Source organism: Somniosus microcephalus, unplaced genomic scaffold (genome assembly GCF_052327205.1).
Source record: "Somniosus microcephalus isolate GS21.2 unplaced genomic scaffold, FLI_Smic_1.0 unresolved_chr1, whole genome shotgun sequence".
Classification (NCBI taxonomy): Eukaryota; Metazoa; Chordata; class Chondrichthyes; order Squaliformes; family Somniosidae; genus Somniosus; species Somniosus microcephalus.
Genome location: NW_028225179.1, coordinates 111488241 through 111508548, shown reverse-complemented (window position 1 = coordinate 111508548; position 20308 = coordinate 111488241). Strand labels below are relative to the sequence as shown.

The 20308-nt window shown below is 48.6% G+C and overlaps 1 protein-coding gene across 1 annotated transcript in view; it reads left to right on the top strand.

Moving 5' to 3' along the window:
• Positions 1 to 20308, top strand: part of LOC147095707 (complement C4-like) — a 450539-nt gene that overhangs the window by 369472 nt on the left and 60759 nt on the right. Inside the window, exons 25-27 of the mRNA XM_085974756.1 lie at positions 10964 to 11039; positions 11517 to 11673; positions 11913 to 12023. Coding sequence (XP_085830882.1) covers positions 10964 to 11039; positions 11517 to 11673; positions 11913 to 12023 — 344 coding nt within the window. The remainder of the gene's footprint in view (positions 1 to 10963; positions 11040 to 11516; positions 11674 to 11912; positions 12024 to 20308) is intronic.

Below are 20308 nucleotides of genomic sequence, written 5' to 3'. Positions count from 1 at the left end.
CTTATATTTTAATTAGAATGGGCATGCTTCTATTTTAATTAGAATGGGAACCCTTATATTTTAATTAGAATGGGCACCCTTATATTTTAATTAGAATGGGCACCCTTATATTTTAATTAGAATGGGCACCCTTATATTTTAATTAGAATGGGCACCCTTATATTTTAATTAGAGTGGGCACCCTTATATTTTAATTAGAATTCACACCTTTATATTTTAATTAGAATGGGCACACATGTTTTATTTAGAATTTGCACCTTTATTTTTTAATTTGAATGGGCACCCTTATATTTTAATTAAGAACATAAGAACATATTAATAGGAGCAGGAGCAGGCCATACGGCCCCTCGAGCCTGCTCCGCCATTCAATAGGATCATGGCTGATCTGAATCTAGACTCACGTCCACTTCCCCGCCCTCTCCCCGTAACCCCTAATTCCCTTATCTGCTAGGAAACTGTCTATTTCCATTTTAAATTTATTTAATGTTGCAGCTTCTACAGCTCTCTGGGGTAGCAAATTCCAGAGATTTACTACCCTCTGAGTGAAGAAGTTTCTCCTCATCTCAGTTTTGAAAGGGCAGCCCCTTATTCTAAGATTATGCCCCCTAGTTCTAATCTCACCCATCAGTGGAAACATCATCACCGCATCCACCCGATCAAGTCCCCTCACAATCTTATATGTTTTGATAAGATCGCCTCTCATTCTTCTGAACTCCAATGAGTAGAGTCCCAACCTACTCAACCTTTCCTCATACGTCAACCCCCTCATCTCTGGAATCAACCGAGTGAACCTTCTCTGAACCGCCTCGAGAGCAAGTATATCTTTTCTTAAATATGGAAACCAAAACTGCACGCAGTATTCCAGGTGTGCCCTCGCCAATACCCTGTATAACTGCAGCAAGACTTCCCTGTTTTTATACTCCATCCCCCTTGCAATAAAACCAAGATTCCATTGGCCTTCCTGATCACCTGCTGCACCTGCATACTAACTTTTTGTGTTTCATGCACCAGGACCCCCAGATCCCTTTGTACTGTAGCACTTTGCAGTTTCTCTCCATTTAGATAATAACTTGCTCTTTGATTTTTTCTGCCAAAGTGCATAACCTCACACTTTCCAACATTATATTGCATCTGCCAAATCTCTGCCCACTCATTTAGCCTGTCTATGTCCTTTTGCAGGTTTTTTATGTCATAGAGTCATAGAGCCATAGAGTTTTACAGCACAGAAAGAGGCCCTTCAGCCCATCATGTCTGCGCCGCCCAGTCCTCCTCACTCACTGCTTTCCCTCCCATCTTTGTATCGTCGGCAAACTTGGATATGTTGCACTCGGTCCCTTCCTCCAAATCGTTAATATAGATTGTAAAGAGTTGGGGTCCCAGCACTGACCCCTGCAGAACACCACTAGTTACTGATTGCCAACCCGAGAACGAACCATTTCTCCCAACCATTGTTCTCTGTTAGATAGCCAATCTTCCACCCATGCCAGTATATTACCCCAAATCCCATGATTTTTTATCTTGATCAGTAATCTTTTGTGTGGAACCTTGTCAAATGCCTTTTGGAAGTCCAAATACACTACATCCACTGGTTCCCCTTTATCCACCCTGTATGTTACATCCTCAAAGAATTCGAGCAAATTTGTCAAACATGACTTCCCCTTCATAAAACCATGCTGACTCTGTCCTATTAAATTATGTTTATCCAAATGCTCTGTTACTGTTTCATTAATAATGGACTCCAACATTTTGCCAACCACAGATGTTAGGCTAACTGGTCTATAGTTTCCAGCTTTTTGTCTACTTCCCTTCTTAAATAAGGGTGTTACATTAGCAGTTTTCCAGTCTGCCGGGACCTTTCCTGAGTCCAGGGAGTTCTGGAAAATGATCACCAATGCATCCACAATCCCTACCGCCACTTCTCTCAAGACCCTAGGATGTAGGCCATCAGGTCCGGGGGATTTATCTGCCTTAAGTCCCATTATTTTACTGAGTACCATCTCCTTAGTGATTTTAACCGTGTTTAGCTCCTCCCCCCCATTGCCCCCTGTTTGTCCAGTGTTGGGATATTTTTAGTGTCCTCTACTGTAAAGACTGATACAAAATATTTGTTCAGTGTCTTTGCCATCTCCATGTTCCCCACCACCATTTTCCCAGTCCCATCCTCTAAGGGACCAAAGTTCACTTTAGCCACCCTTTTTCTTTTTATATAGCTGTAGAAACTCTTGCTATCTGTTTTTATATTTTTTGCTGGTTTACTTTCATAGTCTACCTTCCCTTTCTTAATTAATCTTTTAGTTATTGTTTGCTGGCTTTTAAATGCTTCCCAATCTTCTATCCTCCCACTAGATTTGGCTAATTTATATGCCCTTGTTTTCAGTTAAATACTATCCTTTATTACTTTACTAAGCCACGGATGGCTGTCTTTTCTTTTACTCCCCTTTTTCCTCAGTGGAATATATTTATCTTGAAAGATGTGAAATATCTCATTGAATGTAGACCACTGCTCTTGTACCATCTTACACTTTAATCTGTTTTCCCAGTCCACTTTAGTCAATTCTACTCTCATACCTTCATAGTCTCCTTTATTTAAGCTTAGTACGCTGGTTTGAGATCCAACTGTCTCACCCTCAAACTGAATTTGGAATTCAACCATGTTATGGCCACTCATTCCAAGGGGATCCTTTACTGGGACATTTTTTATTAATCCTGTCTCATTACACAGGACCAATTAGAATGGGCACCCTTATATTTTAATTAGAATGGGCACCCTTATATTTAAATTAGAATGGACACGCTTATATTTTAATTAGAATTGGCGCACGTATATTTTAATTAGAAGGCGTACCCTTATATCTTAATTAGCAGGGGCACCCTTCTATTTTAATTAGAAGGGGCACCCTTCTATTTTAATTACAATGGCACCCTTATATTTTAATTAGAATTAGCACCTTTATATTTCAATTAGGGTTAGCACCTTTATATTTTAATTAGAATTGGCACCCTTATATTTTAATTAGAATGGGCACCCTTATATTTAAATTAGAATGGACACGCTTATATTTTAATTAGAATTGGCACACGTATATTTTAATTAGAAGGCGTACCCTTATATCTTAATTAGCAGGGGCACCCTTCTATTTTAATGAGAAGGGGCACCCTTGTATTTTAATTACAATGGCACCCTTATATTTTAATTAGAATTAGCACCTTTATATTTTAATTGAAATCTGCACCCGTCTTCAAAAAACGTTTAATGGAAATCTGCAGCTCTCTCCCCCAAAAAGTTATCAATTGAAACCATCCAGGTTGAGATCTACATATTTTTGTGTGGCGATGGTATTAAGGGTTACATAACCTAGGCGGGTAGATGGAGTTGCGATATGGATCAGTCACGATCTCATTGAATGACTAAATTGCCTCTTCCTGTTCCTATGTTCCTATGTTCCTACCAGAAATGAGCGGAATTCAGGGACTGGCTTCTTGCAAGTGTTGAATCTACCACAGTGTTTCATAATCAAAACAAACAAAAGGCACAAGTCAGGAGTGTGATAGAATATTCTCCGCTTGCCTGGATGAGTGGAGCTACAAAAATTATCAGGAAGCTCGACACCATCCAGGACAAAGCAGCCCGCTTGATCGGCACCCCATCCAGCACCTTAAACATTCACTCCCTCCACAACTGACATCCCGTGGCTGCAGTGTGTACCATCTGATAATCTACATCCCAGGGTACTTAAGGAAGTGGCCCTAGAAATAGTAGATGCATTGCTGGTCATCTTCCAGAACTCGATAGACTCTGGAACAGTACCCATGGATTGGAGGGTAGCTAATGTTACCCCACTATTCAAAAAAGGTGGCAGAGAAAAAGCGGGGAATTATAGACTGGTAAGCCTGACATCGGTAGTGGGGAAAATGCTAGAATCTATTATAAAAGATGTAATAGCAGAGCACTTGGAAAACAGTGACAGGATCGGACAAAGTCAACATGGATTTACAAAAGGTAAATCATGCTTGACTAATCTACTGGAATTTTTGGAGGATGTAAATGGTAGAATGGATAAGGGAGAACCAGTGGAAGTGGTGTATTTGGACTTTCAGAAGGCTTTCAATAAGGTGCCGCATAAGTGATTAGCGTGTAAAGTTAAGGCACATGGGATTGGGGGCAAAGTACTGACTTGGATAAAGAACTGGTTGGCAGACAGGAAGCAACGAGTTGGAATAAACGGCTCTTTTTCCGAGTGGCAGGCAGTGACTAGTGGGGTACAGCAGGGATTGGTCCTAGGACCCCAGCTATTCACAATATATTTAAATGATCTAGATGAGGGAACTAGATATAATATCTCCAAGTTTGCAGATGACACAAAGCTGGGTGGGCATCTGTGCTGTGAGGAGGATGCCGAGAAACTCAAGTATGATTTGGACAGGCTGGGTGATTGGGCAGAAGCGTGGCAGATGCAGTATAATGTGGATAAATGTGAGGTTGTGGCAGAACCACTGAATGACTCTGGCTAACTGTATATAATTCTTTTTAATGATGTTCTAACACCAGCCTAAACCTGTACCATTGTGTTAGGCATTACTGGCCTAGAAATTCAGTTGCGTTTGCGCCCACTTAGGGGCGAAAGATTGGGTTGCGCCGGAGGTTTTTTAGTGTCCGAAATTAAGTTGGGCCCTAACATCGGCGTTAGCCGGTAGCGCTGCGCCGGCACCGATGACGTCATCGGTGTGCGCAGCGCCCCGGTTCCAACGCGATTCCGTTCCAAGGACCAAATTCAGTTGCGGCCGCCTCGCCCGCAGCGGCCGCAAACAACGTTTGGAAAACGGGGCCTTGCAGCTCCGAGAGGCCGGCGCATAAAGGTGGAGGGGCGGCCGGCCGCTTTCCCGGCGGCCGCATGGCCGCACCTCCCTCCCCGGACTCCTGCACCACCCCACCGCAGCATTGCTGCCTGACTCCCGCGAGCCCGGCACTTCTCCGTAGTGCCGGGCTCATTTGCCGGGGGAATCCCGCAGCGATCTCACGGCTGCAGGCAGCTCCTCCTTAAGAGAAGGAGGAGGCCTGCAGTACCCCAGCCTGCCGCACCGCATCGGGTGGCGCAGCGGCAGCTGGACGCCTGAAATAGACTTTCATCGCCTCAAGCGAGGCGGCCAAACCCTGCAGTAGCGCCCGCCTCCGTCTTGGCCTGTTGCAACTGAATTTCAGGCGGGCGCTGCGGGAATCCGGGCGAGCGCTAAATTTCGGGCGCTGAAGACCTGGCGGGGCCTTACTAAATTTCTAGGCCACTGTGTTTTGTATATAGAGTTTGCATGTACGGGGCGTGGCCCCTTTAAGAGCGTGGGAAAACACGGGCAAACACGATGATGTCACGTCGCAAACCACGGGGATGCCCAGGCAGTCCTTTTGGCATCTCCGTTGAGTAAAGACCTGTTTGATTGTTCTCTTGTGTCGATCTCCGTTATTTGTTGGAATTCGTTAATTCCTACATTGGTGACCCCGTTTTTGTGAACGTTTTCACAAAAGAAGAGCACAGCATGGAAGCAAACGCCGTTTCGCTGAAGCTACTGCAGTTCTGGGAGCAGCAAGCGCCCTCGTGGTTTATTCAGGTTGAGGCCCAGTTCACCCTGAGGAACATCGATGCGGATCAAACCAAGTATCTTTATGTGGTCTCCGCACTCGACAGCTCTACCGCCTCTCGGATCGTCAGTCTCCTCGAAAACCCCCCAACGGAGCGCAAGTATGAAACCCTCAAAGCGCGGTTACTGCAGGTTTTCGGGCTCACGAAATCAGAGCGCGCCCGTCGATTACTCGCTATGCCCGGACTTGGGGACTCCAAGCCTTCAGAGTTGATGAGCCAAATGCTCACACTCCTGGGCTCAGAACGGGAATGTTTCCTATTCCGCGAGATTTTCCTCAGCCAACTGCATGAACAGGTACAAGCTGCCCTGGCCAGATCTGAAATTGAAGACTACGCAACACTCGCTGCGGAGGCAGACAAAATTTTCGCCGTAACTTGGCAGCACTGCGCCGCCACGAGGCACCCATCCCCCGCAGACACCGCCCCAGCTCGTCAGCCTGCTGGGCTGTGTTTCTACCATGCGCAGTTCGGTGCGAAGGCGAAGCGTTGCCGCCTTCCCTGCAGTTTTCCCCCAATAAACAAACAGCTGACACTGCAACCACCGAGGAATGGGTATAACGGGCACCCCGCGGCCGCGATGGCAATCGGCAACGCGGGAAAATTGCTGTTCGTCACTGATACTCTTTCCGGTCGTCGTTTTCTGTGCGACACCGGGGCGCAGTGCAGCATTTTACCCGCGTCCGTTGTCGATGTGCAGACGGGGAATCACGGCCCCACCCTTGAAGCGGCCAATGGCGGAACAGTTCGGACATTCGGCAGACGGTGAGTGGAAGTGTGCCTCGGAGGGCAACGTTTTCACTGGGTGTTTGTTATGGCCAGAGTTTCCCAGACCCTCCTTCACGTGGATTTCCTGTATGCCAACAGCCTCCTGGTCGATGTTAGGAACCGGCGGCTGATCAATGCAGCAACTTTTAATTCTCTTCCGTGTTACTGCAGTAACACTACGTCACGCCTGTGTGTTCCCGACTCCTGATGAGTTCGCTCACCTGCTTAGCGAATTCCCCGACTTGACAAGACTCGCGTTCTCCTCCACAGCCACGAAACATGGTGTGGAACACCACATCACCACCAACGGCCCCCCCCGGTCTATGCGCGGGCCCGGCGACCTGGAACCTGGCAATCTGGCGGTCGCAAAGGCGGAGTTCGCAACCATGGAACGGTTAGGCATTATTCGCAGGTTGAATAGTCCCTGGTCTTCACCCCTCCATATCGTCCCGAATCCTGGCGGCTGATGGCAGCCATGCGGCGACTATCGATGCCTCAACGACGCCACCACTCCTGATTGGTACCCGAGCCCCCACATCCAGGATTTCTCTACCAATTTGGCAGGGAACACTGTGTTCTCAAAAGTCGACCTCGTCCGGGGCTACCACCAGGTCCCAGTTCATCCACAAGACGTCCAGAAGAGCGCAGTCATCACCCCATTCAGCCTCTTCGAGTTTTTATGAATGCCGTTTGGGTTAAAGAATGCCACCCAGGCTTTCCAATGCCTGATGGACTCCGTGCTGCGGCACCTCAAGTTCCTCTTCGTCTACCTGGACGATATTCTAATTGCCAGTCCTACTAAGGAAGAACATACCTGTCACCCACGCACCCTTTTTCGACGCCTCAGCCAACACGGCCTGATTATCAACCCGGCGAAGTGTCAGTTTGGCCTGCACCAAATTGACTTCCTGGGGCATCGCATCACCTCAGAGGGAGCGGTTCCTTTACCTTCGAAAGTAGAGGTGGTGACATCCTTTCCACGCCCGCAGAACGTAAATGCCCTACAGGAATTCCTAGGCATGGTAAACTTTTACCACCGTTTCGTGCCTAAGGCGGCACTACTCATGCAGCCCCTGTGCGAGGCCCTCAAGGGCAAGACTGGCAAGAACCAGGTAGACTGGATGGATGACATGGCCCGAGTGTTCGCCGACACCAAAAGCGCCTTAGCCAACGCGACTATGCTGGCGCACCCGTTGCCAGGAGCCACCATCGCCCTCACCACTGACGCGTCGGACTACGCAGTTGGTGCCGTGCAACAGCAGTGGGTGAACGGGATGGGGCAGCTGTTGGCATTCTTCAGCCGTCAACTACGGCAGAACGAGAGAGCATACAGCACGTTCGACTGAGAGTTGCTCGCCCTTTTTCTGGCCATCTGCCATTTTCGGTTCCTGCTGGAAGGATGTCCTTTCACCGCCTTTGTGGACCATAAGCCACTAACCTTTGCAATGGCCAAGACCGCCGAACCGTGGTCAGCCCGACAGCAGCGTCAACTGACCTACATATCCGAATTCACCACAGATATACAGCACGTTGCTGGTAAGGACAACATGATGGCAGACTGCCTCACCCGCGCGATCGTCAATACGGTTCATTTGGGCATCGACTACGCCCTCATGGCAGTGGACCAAGCCTCAGACCCGGAAGTCCAAGCTTACAGAACGGCCATCACTGGCCTCCAGTTGGCCGATGTCAAGTTCCATTCGGCAGGTACCACGCTGTTGTGTGACATCTCCGTACAGGATCCTCGCCCTGTCGTGCCGGTCGTCTGGCGCCGCAAAGTGTTCGACGCCATACATGGGTTGTCACACCCAGGAATGAAGGCCTCTCAGAAACTGATGTCAGCGAAATTTTTATGGCATGGCATGCATAAAGATGTCCGCGACTGGGCCAACACCTGCGTGGTCTGCCAAGTGGCCAAGGTACAGTGCCACATCAACCTCCGTTGGCTACCTTCACAGTTCCGGAGCGACGTTTTGACCATGTCAACGTGGACCTGGTAGGACCACTCCCACCCTCCCATGGTTTTTCACACATCCTGACCATGGTTGGCCGCACCACCAGATGGCCGGAGGCGGTCCCCCTGTCATCTACTACTTCAGCGGACGTGGGCAGGGCATTCATTTCCTCCTGGATCGCCCGTTTCGGAGTGCCCGCAGATATTTCGTCAGACAGGGGACCGCAGTTTTCCTCCGAAATCTGGAATGCAGTGGCTCAAGGACTCGGTGTCAAATTACACCGCACCACAGCCTACCACCCACAGGCGAATGGCCTCTGTGAATGCTTCCACCGGTCAATGAAAGCTGCCCTGAGGGCCAGCCTCCAGGACGCTGGATGGGCAGACAAGCTACCGTGGGTCCTGTTGGGCCTTTGCACGGCCCCCAAAGAAGACCTTCACTCTTCATCAGCGGAGCTTGTGTGTGGTGAGCCGCTGCGAGCCCCAGGGGACTTCCTACCAACATCGATGGAGCCATGGTCCACGTCTGCCCAGCTTGCTAGTCACCAAGAGGCGGCCAGATGTTTCGCACCGGTGCCCACTTCGCACCACGGGCTGCAGAGGTCACACGTTCCCACGGAGCTTCACAAGACTGAATTAGTTTTTTATTCACCATGACGCACATAGGGATCCGCTCAAGGCCCCATATATCGGTCCCTTCCGCGTGTTGGAAGCAGGGGACAAAACCTTCACGGTAGATGTCGGTGGTAAACTGGACCACATTTCGGTCGACCACTTAAAGCCAGGATATTTAGACCTCGACTGCCCCATCGAGACAGCACAGCCGCCGAGACAGGGTCAGCCACCCATCGTCGTTACAGCAGACCGAGTGCGACCACCCGCCAGACCGCCAGCCGACCAGCAGCCTCCGCCTCGAGAGTACAGGAGTTGTTCTGACAGGCTCGTCAGACCCCCTCACCATTTGACTTTGTCCGTTAAAGCGAATTCTGGGGGGTCGCATGTGGCAGAACCACTGAATGACTCTGGCTAACTGTATATAATTCTCTTTAACGATGTTCTAACACCAGCCTAAACCTGTACCATTGTGTTAGGCATCACTGTGTTTTGTATATAGAGTTTGCATGTACGGGGCATGGCCCCTTTAAGAGCGCGGGAAAATGCGGGCAAACGCGATGACGTCACGTCGCAAACCAGGGGACTGCCCAGGCAGGCCTTTTGGCATCTCCGTTGAGTAAAGACCTGTTTAGTTGTTCTCTTGTGTCGATCTCCGTTATTCGTTGGAATTTGTTAATTCCTACAAGGTTATCCACTTTTGTGGCAAAAACAGGAAGGGAGATTATTATCTGAACGGCAATAGATTGGGAGAGTGGGAAGTGCAACGAGACCTGGGTGTCCTTGTGCACCAGTCGCTGAAGGTAAGCATGCAGGTGCAGCAGACGGTTAAGAAGGCAAATGGTATGTTGGCCTTCATAGCGAGAGGGTTCGATTACAAGAACAACGATGTCTTGCTGCAGTTGTACAGGGCCTTGGTGAGACCACACCTTGAGTATTGTGTGCAGTTTTGGTCGCCTTATCTGAGGAAGGATGTTCTTGCCATGGAGGGAGTGCAGCGAAGATTCACCAGACTGATACCTGGGATGACAGGAATGACGTATGAGGAGAGATCGGGTCGATTGGGCTTATACTCACTGGAGTTTAGATGAATGAGAGGGGATCTCATTGAAACTTATAAAATTCTAACAGGACTTGACAGACTGGATGCAGGAAGGATGTTCCCGATGGTCAGGGAGTCCAGAACCAGGGGTCACAGTCTAAGGATAAGGAGTAAGCTGTTTAAGACAGAGATGAGGAGGAATTTGTTCACCCAGAGAGTGGTGAACCTGTGGAATTCTCTACCACAGAAGGCAGTGGAGGCCAATTCATTAAATATATTCAAGAAGGAGTTGGATATATTTCTTAAGGCTAAAGGGATCAAGGGATATGGGGAGAAGGCAGGGACAGGGTACTGATTTTGGATGATCAGCCATGATCTCATTGAATGGTGGAGCAGGCTCGAAGGGCCGAAAGGCCTACTCCTGCTCCTATCTTCTATGTTTCTATGTTTCTATGTTTCTATCTACAAGATGCACTGCAGCAACTCGCCAAGGCTTCTTCGACCCCAAACCCACGACCTGTGCCCCCTAGAAGGACAAGGTTTGCAGGCATGTGGGAACAATATCACCTCTATTAACCCTCCAAGTCACACACCACCCTGACTTGGAAATATATCGCGTTCCTTCATCGTCGCTGGGTCAGAATCCTGGAACTCCCTTCCTAACAGCACCATGGGAGTACCTTCACCACATGGACTGCAGCGGTTCAAGAAAGTGGCTCACCACCACCTTCTCCACGGCACAAAGGGATGGGCAATAAATGCTGGCCTTGCCAGCGACGCCCACATCCCGTGAATGAATAAAACCAAACAAAATAAACAAGGAACCCTTGTGCATTAACACATAGGCTCCCTAAATATATGTTGTAAATTAGTATACGAAATAGCCAAAATAATATTGAAAAAGTAAATGGCAGTATTATCTTGGCGCATTCAACAAAGCTGGCATTTTATTTGCAGGTTACAAGAGGATATTGGAATTTAAGAAGGGTGATGGTTCATACGGAGCATGGTTAACTCGCCCTAGCAGCACATGGTGCGTTTGACCTGTTTTTCATTCATTTTGCCAAAACGAGTGTCATTGTATCTGCCACCCCTTGTACTTCCCGCCCGATATTCAATTCCGCTTACTTCAATCGCACTGAATATCAAGCGGTCATATATGGGCGCAACCGCCTCATGAGTTGGGGATGGAAACGGTATTATCACTGATTTATTCTTGTTTGTGCATGTTCGCACTAAATTAGCTTCGTTCTTCAATTCTATTATATTATCGGGAACTTTGTTTAAGATAAAGTTTAACTCGGTGAACATATCCATGGATTAATCGCAATCAAAATAATTTTCTAAGCATCTGACTCCACTGCATGCTGAGGTTGTTTGCATACAGCAATTTAGCAGAGTTGAATGTATAAAATTGTGGATTTGGGTTCAATTGTATATTGAACAAAGCAGGATGCATACTCATTGCCGATCTATCTTAAGAAAATGCATTTATTGTTTCACATTTCAGGTTAACTGCTTTTGTTGTTAAGATACTCTCAATAGTTCGGAGTCAAATCGCGGTGGAGGATGAGCATATTCAACAATCCGCTTTGTATTTGGTGAAAGGTCAGAGGTCAATTGGATATTTTAACGATCCCACGCCAGTGATACACAGAGAAATGCAGGTTATTTAAACATTTGCATTCATTTACACCGTCCGTCCTCTTTATCTGTGTTTCTGGCCTTGTTGTTAGTCTCCACTGATGATCCGGGTGTAAACCCAGTGTTGCCCTCGATGCCATCACTAAAGAGATCTCAACAATAATGCACTGTTAATGCAAAAACATTTTCACATAAAGGTGAGGGCGATTTGTTGCCTAAACTAATTACCTCTCTGTTGGTCTTTTTGATTTATTTATTTTAGGGTGGAATTGGTGGAGTAGAAATCAAAATTTCCACAACAGCCTTTGTTACCATAGCACTGATGCATTCCCTGCCTGCCTTTCAGCAAGATCCTGAACAAGAGCAACAAGTGGTAAGTCTCAATCATATGTGTTTATCCAAGCATTGTGTTTGTATGTTTGTCACAGAGGTGATGATGAAGTGAATGGAAATTAAAAATCCGGAGAGAGGTAAAACGGGCTGCATACTTGCTGGGCTGGATTTTCATTGAGGAGGCGGGACTACAACTTTTGGGGTTGTAGTCCCGCCTCCATCGAGTTCTAGCCAACCCACATGATCTTGACTTGATTGACCTTGTTGAACCTGCCCAGTGGGCTCAGCAGGCCAATTAAGGGCCATCCGGCAACAGGTGACATCACAGATTGAAATTTCATCTGTCAAGACCTTTTGACAGATGAAATATCAGCGTTTCACAGTTGTTTGAAGCTGTCAAACACTAACAATCTGTACTCCAGGGTTAATTCCTTCCTCTCAGGATGATTTAGAGATCTCCCCGGAACAGAAAGCTGAAGTCTGCAGATTTTGACATCTGGCGGCCATTCTGCTTCCTGTACCAGTGAGATGAGGGACTCCCGAGATCTGAAGGAAGGAAGGCTGCAAAGGTAAGTAAAGGTTAGTAGAACTCTTTAAGCACTTTACACAGACCAAACACACTTACCTCTGCACTCATGCACCCATCACTCACCTGAACATCGGACATCTCAGCCACTCCAAGCCCTTCAGCCCGACAGCCCACCTCGCTAACTTGGTGTGGTTTGGAGCCATCGGGAATCCCACATTTCAAGAATGAAAATAGGGATTCGGCTAAAAACTGCCTGTTAACTACCTGTTAACAGGCAGTTAATTGGCACTAATCCCCTTCCCGCCTTGGGGAGGAGGGTCCCAGTGTGGGGGGGTGTACCCACCTCCTTTGAAACTGGCATGGAGGCGGGATGGGGTCGGGATCCCCGATTTCGGGATTTTTACCCCCCACACGCCTCCAATCTCGCCCCAATGAAAATCCAGCCCGCTATCACCAGTTTCACACCATCGCTTAAAGTGAAAATTACCCCCAGAGACACGGGGTAAAATTAATCTCCGAGTGGGGCAGAGAACGGGCGGTAGTGGCTCTACCACCTGTTATAAATTCCATCTGATTTTCCTTATCGTTGACTTCAGGTCCAGTGAACCATCTCGGTATTTTAGAAAGTTACTGTGCATTGTTTGTTAATGTTCTCAGAAAGCGAATTCTACTATCCTTTCAGTATTAACATTGTTATCGGATATATACAGACCTATGTCTGTATTTATATACATAAACAATAACAGCATAAATTGTCACACAAATTGCAAACAGTTACTTCTCTGGTAACAGGCTGCGCTGTCAGAACCCAGTTTTGTTATGTTTTCTGTATGACAAATGAACTCTTTGCAGATTCATTGAGAGGCCTTATGTTCGTGAAACATAACCTATTTCACAATTAACACATCACCTCTTCCTCTGACGTATACAGAAATGAAAAGGACTAGGATAGAATCCACCAAGTTATCACGCTACCTGCACATTTCCCACTAACGGTAAAAAATACATATTCTTTGTGGATAAACGTTGTGAGACTTCTGTCACACTTTGTCACTCATAAACAGTTCTGGGTGATGTGTACATAAACGATTGCATCCAGTGGTCTCACTTGTGCACAGCGTGACATTGGCAATGTGTCCCTGCTAACCTTTCTTTGCCTTTGAGAATGCTTCTCTGGTGACTCCTGTGAGAGAGTGTGCTCTGAATATGCCTTGAGATAAATGTGAAGCAATAGAATCATTGAATCATAGAAAGTTACAGCACGGAAGGAGGCCATTTCGGCCCATTGTGTCCGCGCCAGCCAACAAAGAGCTATCCAGCCTAATCCCACTTCCCAGCTCTTGGTCCATAGCCGTGCAGTTTAGAACATCCCAAGTGCACATCCAAGTACTTTTAAAATGTGGCTAGGGTTCCTGCCTCTACCACCCTTTCAGGCTGTGAGGGTGCCGGTTAGTTCCCTCAGTAACCCCTAGATGGCACCTTCACTTGTTTTATTCCCTTTGCTAATTGTTACTAGTTTCTCCTGTTTATTACTTAACTGCCTTTCATCTGGTTTATTGATTTCACCTGTTTTTGCTTGTATTTAAGATCTGTGGTTTCTTCCCTCTGTTCTCAGTCTTGACAAGCCATTTGCCTAGTGGTAGCTTGTCTTGAGCTCCTATGTTTGTAACTGTTTACCTGTGTGATTCTAGTAAAGTACTTTTATTTAAGACTGCATACCTGCTTCTCGCTTCGTCTGTCTGCACTTGGGTCCAGAACCAGCCTCGCCCTGACAGCCAGTATGGACCCAGCAGTGATGGAGGAATTTCGTTCTATTCTCTCCCATCAAGGTGCTTTCCTCGGCCGCCTTGAGCAACTTCTCCAAAGCATTTCGGACAAGGTAGATACGTGGACTCTGACCATTCAACACCCAGCCGCTGTGGCTTCTGCTCAGGATGTTCCTCCTCAGTCAGTTCCTTTGGGTGCTACCCCACTGGTTGCCGATCTCCAGACTCACCAAGAGCCTCGCCTACCTGCGCCAGAGCGCTATGACGGTCATCCGGGCAAGTGTCGCGGCTTCTTGACCCAGTGCTTCCTAGTTTTTGAACTCCAACCCTCCATGTTCCTATCACCCCGCTCTTAGGTAGCGTTCATCATATCACTACTCTCAGGAAAAGCTCTCGCCTGGGCTACCGCTATCTGGGAGCAGCAATCTTTCGTCTGCTCGGACATTCTCCTTTTCGCCGAAGAGATGAGCAAAGTCTTTGACCATCCTGTGAGTGGACGGGACAGCTAAGAGACTTTTGAATCTCCGCCAGGGCAACTGCAGCGTAGCCGACTTCGCCATTGAGTTCCGCACACTCGCTGCCGAAAGCCGCTGGAACACCGAGGCCCTTGTCTTCACATTTCTTCATGGCCTCTCCGAATCTATCAAAGATCAACTGGCGTCCAGAGAGGTTCCGGAGGATCTTGACACGCTCATCTCCCTTGCCATCAGAGTGGATAACCGCCTCCGGGAGCACGGTAGAGAGAGGAGATTCACTACTTCCACAGAGGTGAGATCTTCCGGTGTTTCGAATCTGACCAAGAGTTTCCAAGTGCCCCCGAGTCCACCTGATGGCGCCGAAGAGGAACCTATGCAACTCGGCAGAACTCGGCTCTCCCAGTTTCAGAGACAGAGGAGATTGAGAGAGGGGCGTTGTCTTTACTGTGGCCTGTCTGGCCATCTCAGAGCCACATGCCATGAGCTTCAGGAAAAAGCCAGGAGGATTGGGAAAATACTGACAGATCAAATCCCTTCTCCTACCCCTTCTGTCTTCCAAACCCTGCTTCCCGCTCGTCTCTCTTGGGAGGGACAACAGTACAACCTCCAGGCGTTTGTTGACTGCGGGCCGCTGGCTGTTTTATCGATGCCACCCTTGTGCGCAGCCTGAAAGTTCCTTTCTCCCACCTTGAAAAGCCTTTACAAGTCACCGCCCTCGACGGCAGGCCCCTTGGTTCTGGGCATATTCATCATATCGCTGGAGTATTACATGTCCAAGTAGGGGAGAGACATCAAGAGTTGCTGCAGTTTCACCTTATCGATTCACCTGAGCTCCCTCTCATTCTTGGACATCCGTGGCTCTCTCTTCACAACCCTCACATTGACTGGACTACCGGGACTGTGCTGGAGTGGGGTCCTTCATGTCTAACCAACTGTCTTAAGTCTGCCCTGTCCTTCCTCTCCCGAGCCAGCTGATCAGCTGGATCTTGCTCATGTGCCCCCTGAATATTCGGACCTCCATGCTGTGTTTAGTAAGAGGCGGTCCACTACACTCCCCCCACACCGGTCCTACGACTGTGCCATTGATCTTCTGCCTGGCACTAGCCCCCCTTGGGGTTGGCTCTACTCTCTCTCTGGCCCTGAGAATGTTTCCATGGAAGAATACATCAAGGAAGCCCTCGCTACAGGTTTCATTCGCCCTTCCACCTCCCCAGCGGGTGCTGGCTTCTTTTTTGTAAAGAAGAAAGATGGTGGTCTCAGGCCTTGCATAGACTATCGGGGGCTTAACAAAATTACCATTAAGAACCGCTATCCTCTCCCTTTGATGTCTTCAGCGTTTGAGCAGCTACAGGGAGCTACCATCTTCTCCAAACTTGACCTCCACAACGCGTACAACCTGGTCCGCATTAGGGAGGGGGATGAATGGAAGACTGCCTTTATCACCCCTAGCGGTCACTGGGAATACCTCGTCATGCCCTTTGGTCTCACTAACGCTCCTGCTGTCTTCCAAGCTCTGGTCAATGACGTGCTCCGGGACCTGCTGAACCAGTTCGTGTTTGTTTATTTGGATGACATTCTCATCTTCTCAAAGTCCCCCCAGCAGCATGTCCAACACGTCAGATGGGTTCTGCAGAGGCTCTTGGAGAACCGTCTCTTTGTCAAATCCGAGAAATGTGAATTCCACGTCTCTAAGGTTACCTTCCTGGGCTACATCATCTCCTGTGGAAGCGTCCAGATGGATCCTAGCAAGGTTCAAGCTGTCTTGAACTGGCCGCGTCCCACGTCGGTTAAGCAGGTTCAGCAGTTCCTGAGATTAGCCAACTTTTTACAGACGCTTCATCCGTAACTTCAGCTCCCTTGCCGCCTCCCTCTCCGCATTGACCAAGGGCTCGTCTTTACGGTTCAGTTGGTCTTCTGAAGCGGAACGGGCCTTCCAGGAGCTCAAACAATGTTTCACCTCTGCTCCCATTCTGGTACACCCGGACCCCACCCTGCCCTTTATCGTAGAGGTGGATGCCTCGGAAATTGGAGTCGGGGCTGTCCTGTCCCAGCGCTCCCCTAAGGGCCAAAAGCTACATCCCTGTGCCGCCTTTTCCCGTCGCCTGAAGCCAGCAGAGAGTAACTACGATGTCGGCAACAGGGAGCCCTTGGCAGTTAAGTTGGTCTTGGAGGAGTGGAGACACTGGTTGGGGGGAGCAGAGCATCCTTTTGTCGTCTGGACCGACCATAAAAATCTGACATATATCCAGGACGCCAAGCGCCTCAACCCTCGGCAGGCCAGGTGGGCTCTCTACTTTAACCGGCTCAACTTTCTCCTGTCTTACCGCCCAGGGTCTAAGAACCTCAAACCGGATGCCCTTTCTCGCCAGTTTGACCCCTCGGAAAAGGACCGGACCCCGGAACCTATCATCCCCAGTTCCTGCATCGTTGCTCCCGTCGCATGGGAGATTGAGACTGTGGTGCGAGGGGCCCAACGTCAGGAGGCTGACCCTGGAGGAGGCCCTCCTAATAGCCTTTATGTCCCCAGTCAGGTGCGCGCCCAGGTCCTTCAATGGGGGCACTCTTCTCGATTGACTGGTCATCCTGGGATCCGTCGGACTCTCGAGTTCCTTAAGAGGAGGTTCTGGTGGCCCTCTATTGAAGCCGACACCCGGGCCTTTGTCTTCGCTTGTCCCGTCTGTGCCCAGAACAAGACATCCCAACAACCTCCGCTTGGTCTCCTGCATCCCTTGCCCATCTCCAGCCGTCCCTGGTCTCATATCACCCTGGATTTCATCACCGAGCTACCTCCATCTGAAGGATTCACTACCATCCTAGTTGTGGTCGATCGCTTTTCCAAGGCTGCTCACTTCGTCCTTCTTGTCAAGCTTCCCTCTGCCAGAGAGACTGCCCAGCTGGTTCTCCAGCATGTCTTCCGCCTCCATGGCTTGCCCTTGGATGTCGTCTCTGACCGTGGTCCCCAGTTCTCATCCAGGTTCTGGAAGGCTTTTTGTTCCCTCCTGGGCGCTTCCGGCAGTGTCTCCTCTGGGTTCCACCCACAGTCTAACGGCCAGACTGAGAGAACCAACCAGGATCTGGAGAGGGTGCTAAGAAGCTTTCTGTCCTCCCATTCTTCCACCTGGAGCAAGTATCTGGTCTGGGCGGAGTACGCGCACAATACCCTTTAGAGCTCCTCTACTGGCCTCTCACCTTTCGAATGTCAATATGGCTTCCAACCGCCACCCTTCCCTGAACAGGAGAGGGAGGTAGGAGTCCCGGCTGCCCAGGGGTTCGTCCAACGCTGCCGCCATACCCGAAGGAGGGTCCGATCTGCCTTGCAGCTCGCTTCTTCTCAGCAGAAAGTGCAGGCTGACTGACACCGTCGCCCAGCTCCTCGGTTCCGGACCGGACAGAAGGTCTGGCTGTCTACCCGGAATCTTCCGCTCCATGTGGAGTCCCGCAAGTTGGCTCCCCGGTTCATCAGACCTTTTAGGATTTTGGAAAAAGTAAACCCTGTGACCTACTGGCTCCTCCTTCCTCGGTCGATGAAGATACATCCCATGCTCCACATCTCTCACCTCAAGCCGGTACTTACCAGTCCCTTGGTTCCTGCTTCCAGACCTCCCCCCCCCGCCCCACCCCGCATGATTGATGGTCAGCAAGCCTACACTGTCCATCGCCTCCTTGATAGTCGCCGGGTTAAGAGGAGCATTCAATACCTGGTCGACTGGGAGGGTTATGGTCCTGAAGAGCGTTCCTGGGTTCTGGCCTGGGACATTTTGGATCCTGAACTCATCAGGGATTTTCGCCGTCGCCACCCTGATCATCCAGGAGGAACGTCAGGAGCTGTTCCTAGGGGAGGGGGTCCTGTGAGGGTGCCGGTTAGTTCCCTCAGTAACCCCTAGATGGCACCTTCACTTGTTTTATTCCCTTTGCTAATTGTTACTAGTTTCTCCTGTGTTTATTACTTAACTGCCTTTCATCTGGTTTATTGGTTTCACCTGTTTTTGCTTGTATTTAAGATCTCTGGTTTCTTCCCTCTGTGCTCAGTCTTGACAAGCTGTTTGCCTAGTGGTAGCTTGTCTTGTGCTCCTATGTTTGTAACTGTTTACCTGTGTGATTCTAGTGAAGTACATTTATTTAAGACTGCATACCTGCTTCTCGCCTCGTCTGTCTGCACTTGGGTCCAGAACCAGCCTTGCCCTGACACAGGCAGTGAGTTCCAGATCCCCACAACCCCCTGGGTGAAGAAATTTCCCCTCAAATCCCCTCTAAACATTCCCCCAATTACTTTAAATATGTGCCCCCCTAGGTTTTGACCCCGCTGCTAAGGGAAATAAGTCCTTTCTATCTACTTTAACTATTCCCCTCATAATTTTATAGACCTCTAAGGTGTCCCCTCAGCCTCCTCTGTTCCAAGGAAAACAGACCCAACCTATCCAGTCTTTTTTGGAGTTGAATGTTGAAGGAAGATTCCCCAGATTAACAGCAGTTTGTTCTCCCCACAACCTCACCAGCTTCTTTCAAATTTAGAAACAGTTGTGTGACATTGGGAGTATGACATGGGGAGTGTGCCAGTTACTCTCCAACGTTTAAATAAATTAGCAGACTTCCTGTGAGGTTGATCATTGTAACTGAGATGATGCACTGTTTCACCAGGACAAGAGTTACATGGGCCCGGATTTTGCGGTGGTATTGACGGCGAAACTGTCCGCGTTCACCGACATTACTCCTCTGAAAGTGACAGCAACTTCTGGAGTCCGCGCATGCGCCAATAAACGCAGAGATCCAGAAGTTGCTGTCAGTCATTCCCTGTTCCTCCACAGGGTGCACTGTAGGACCCCTGCAATCAATTCAAATTACACTCAAATGTACTTCCTGTTGAAAACTTCCCCAAACACGCTGGAATATTGGTAAAAACTCCCCAAAAAGTTAAGCCTTGTTGAAAGAGGTGTAACTGGGTTTCCGTCCTGTAAAATGAATTTTATATTTGTTGAATGTGAATTTTTCCATTAATATGATAACAATCCCATGGTTTTTACTGCCATCATTTTTTTGAAAAGTTTTTTTTATGATATTTGAGTTTCCACCTTAATCCCATGTGTGTGTCCAAATTTTGTTTCGCTCTGTGTAAAATTTATCAAATGTGAAGGATAATTACTGCATTTTACTTCCTGGTTTGCTGCCTGTGAGAGTTCTTCAGTGTGCTTGGCTGCCTCGCCTGCTTGATGACATCACTGTTGCTGGACACTGGAGATTCACCTGATTTGGTGCCTAAATGAAACTAATGTCGGGAGAGTTGAAATTCATGCCTCAGAGATTGCTAGCTCTTTATGGGCAGCATTTCTCGAGGTTAGTGGCAAGTGTTGTCACTTTGATGCTGATCGCACATGTCAGGCCATTATACATCTTATACTGTGCAGCCCATTACTGTGGGAATGTAAAACTATTCAGTTGACACTAAGGCCTAGAAAGTCATTTCTGATGGTGGCGCAAAACGGGAGGTATCGGATTGGTTGCCTGTTGTACACAACATCTGATATTCAGTTCCATTGAGTCAAATTCAATTTCTAGG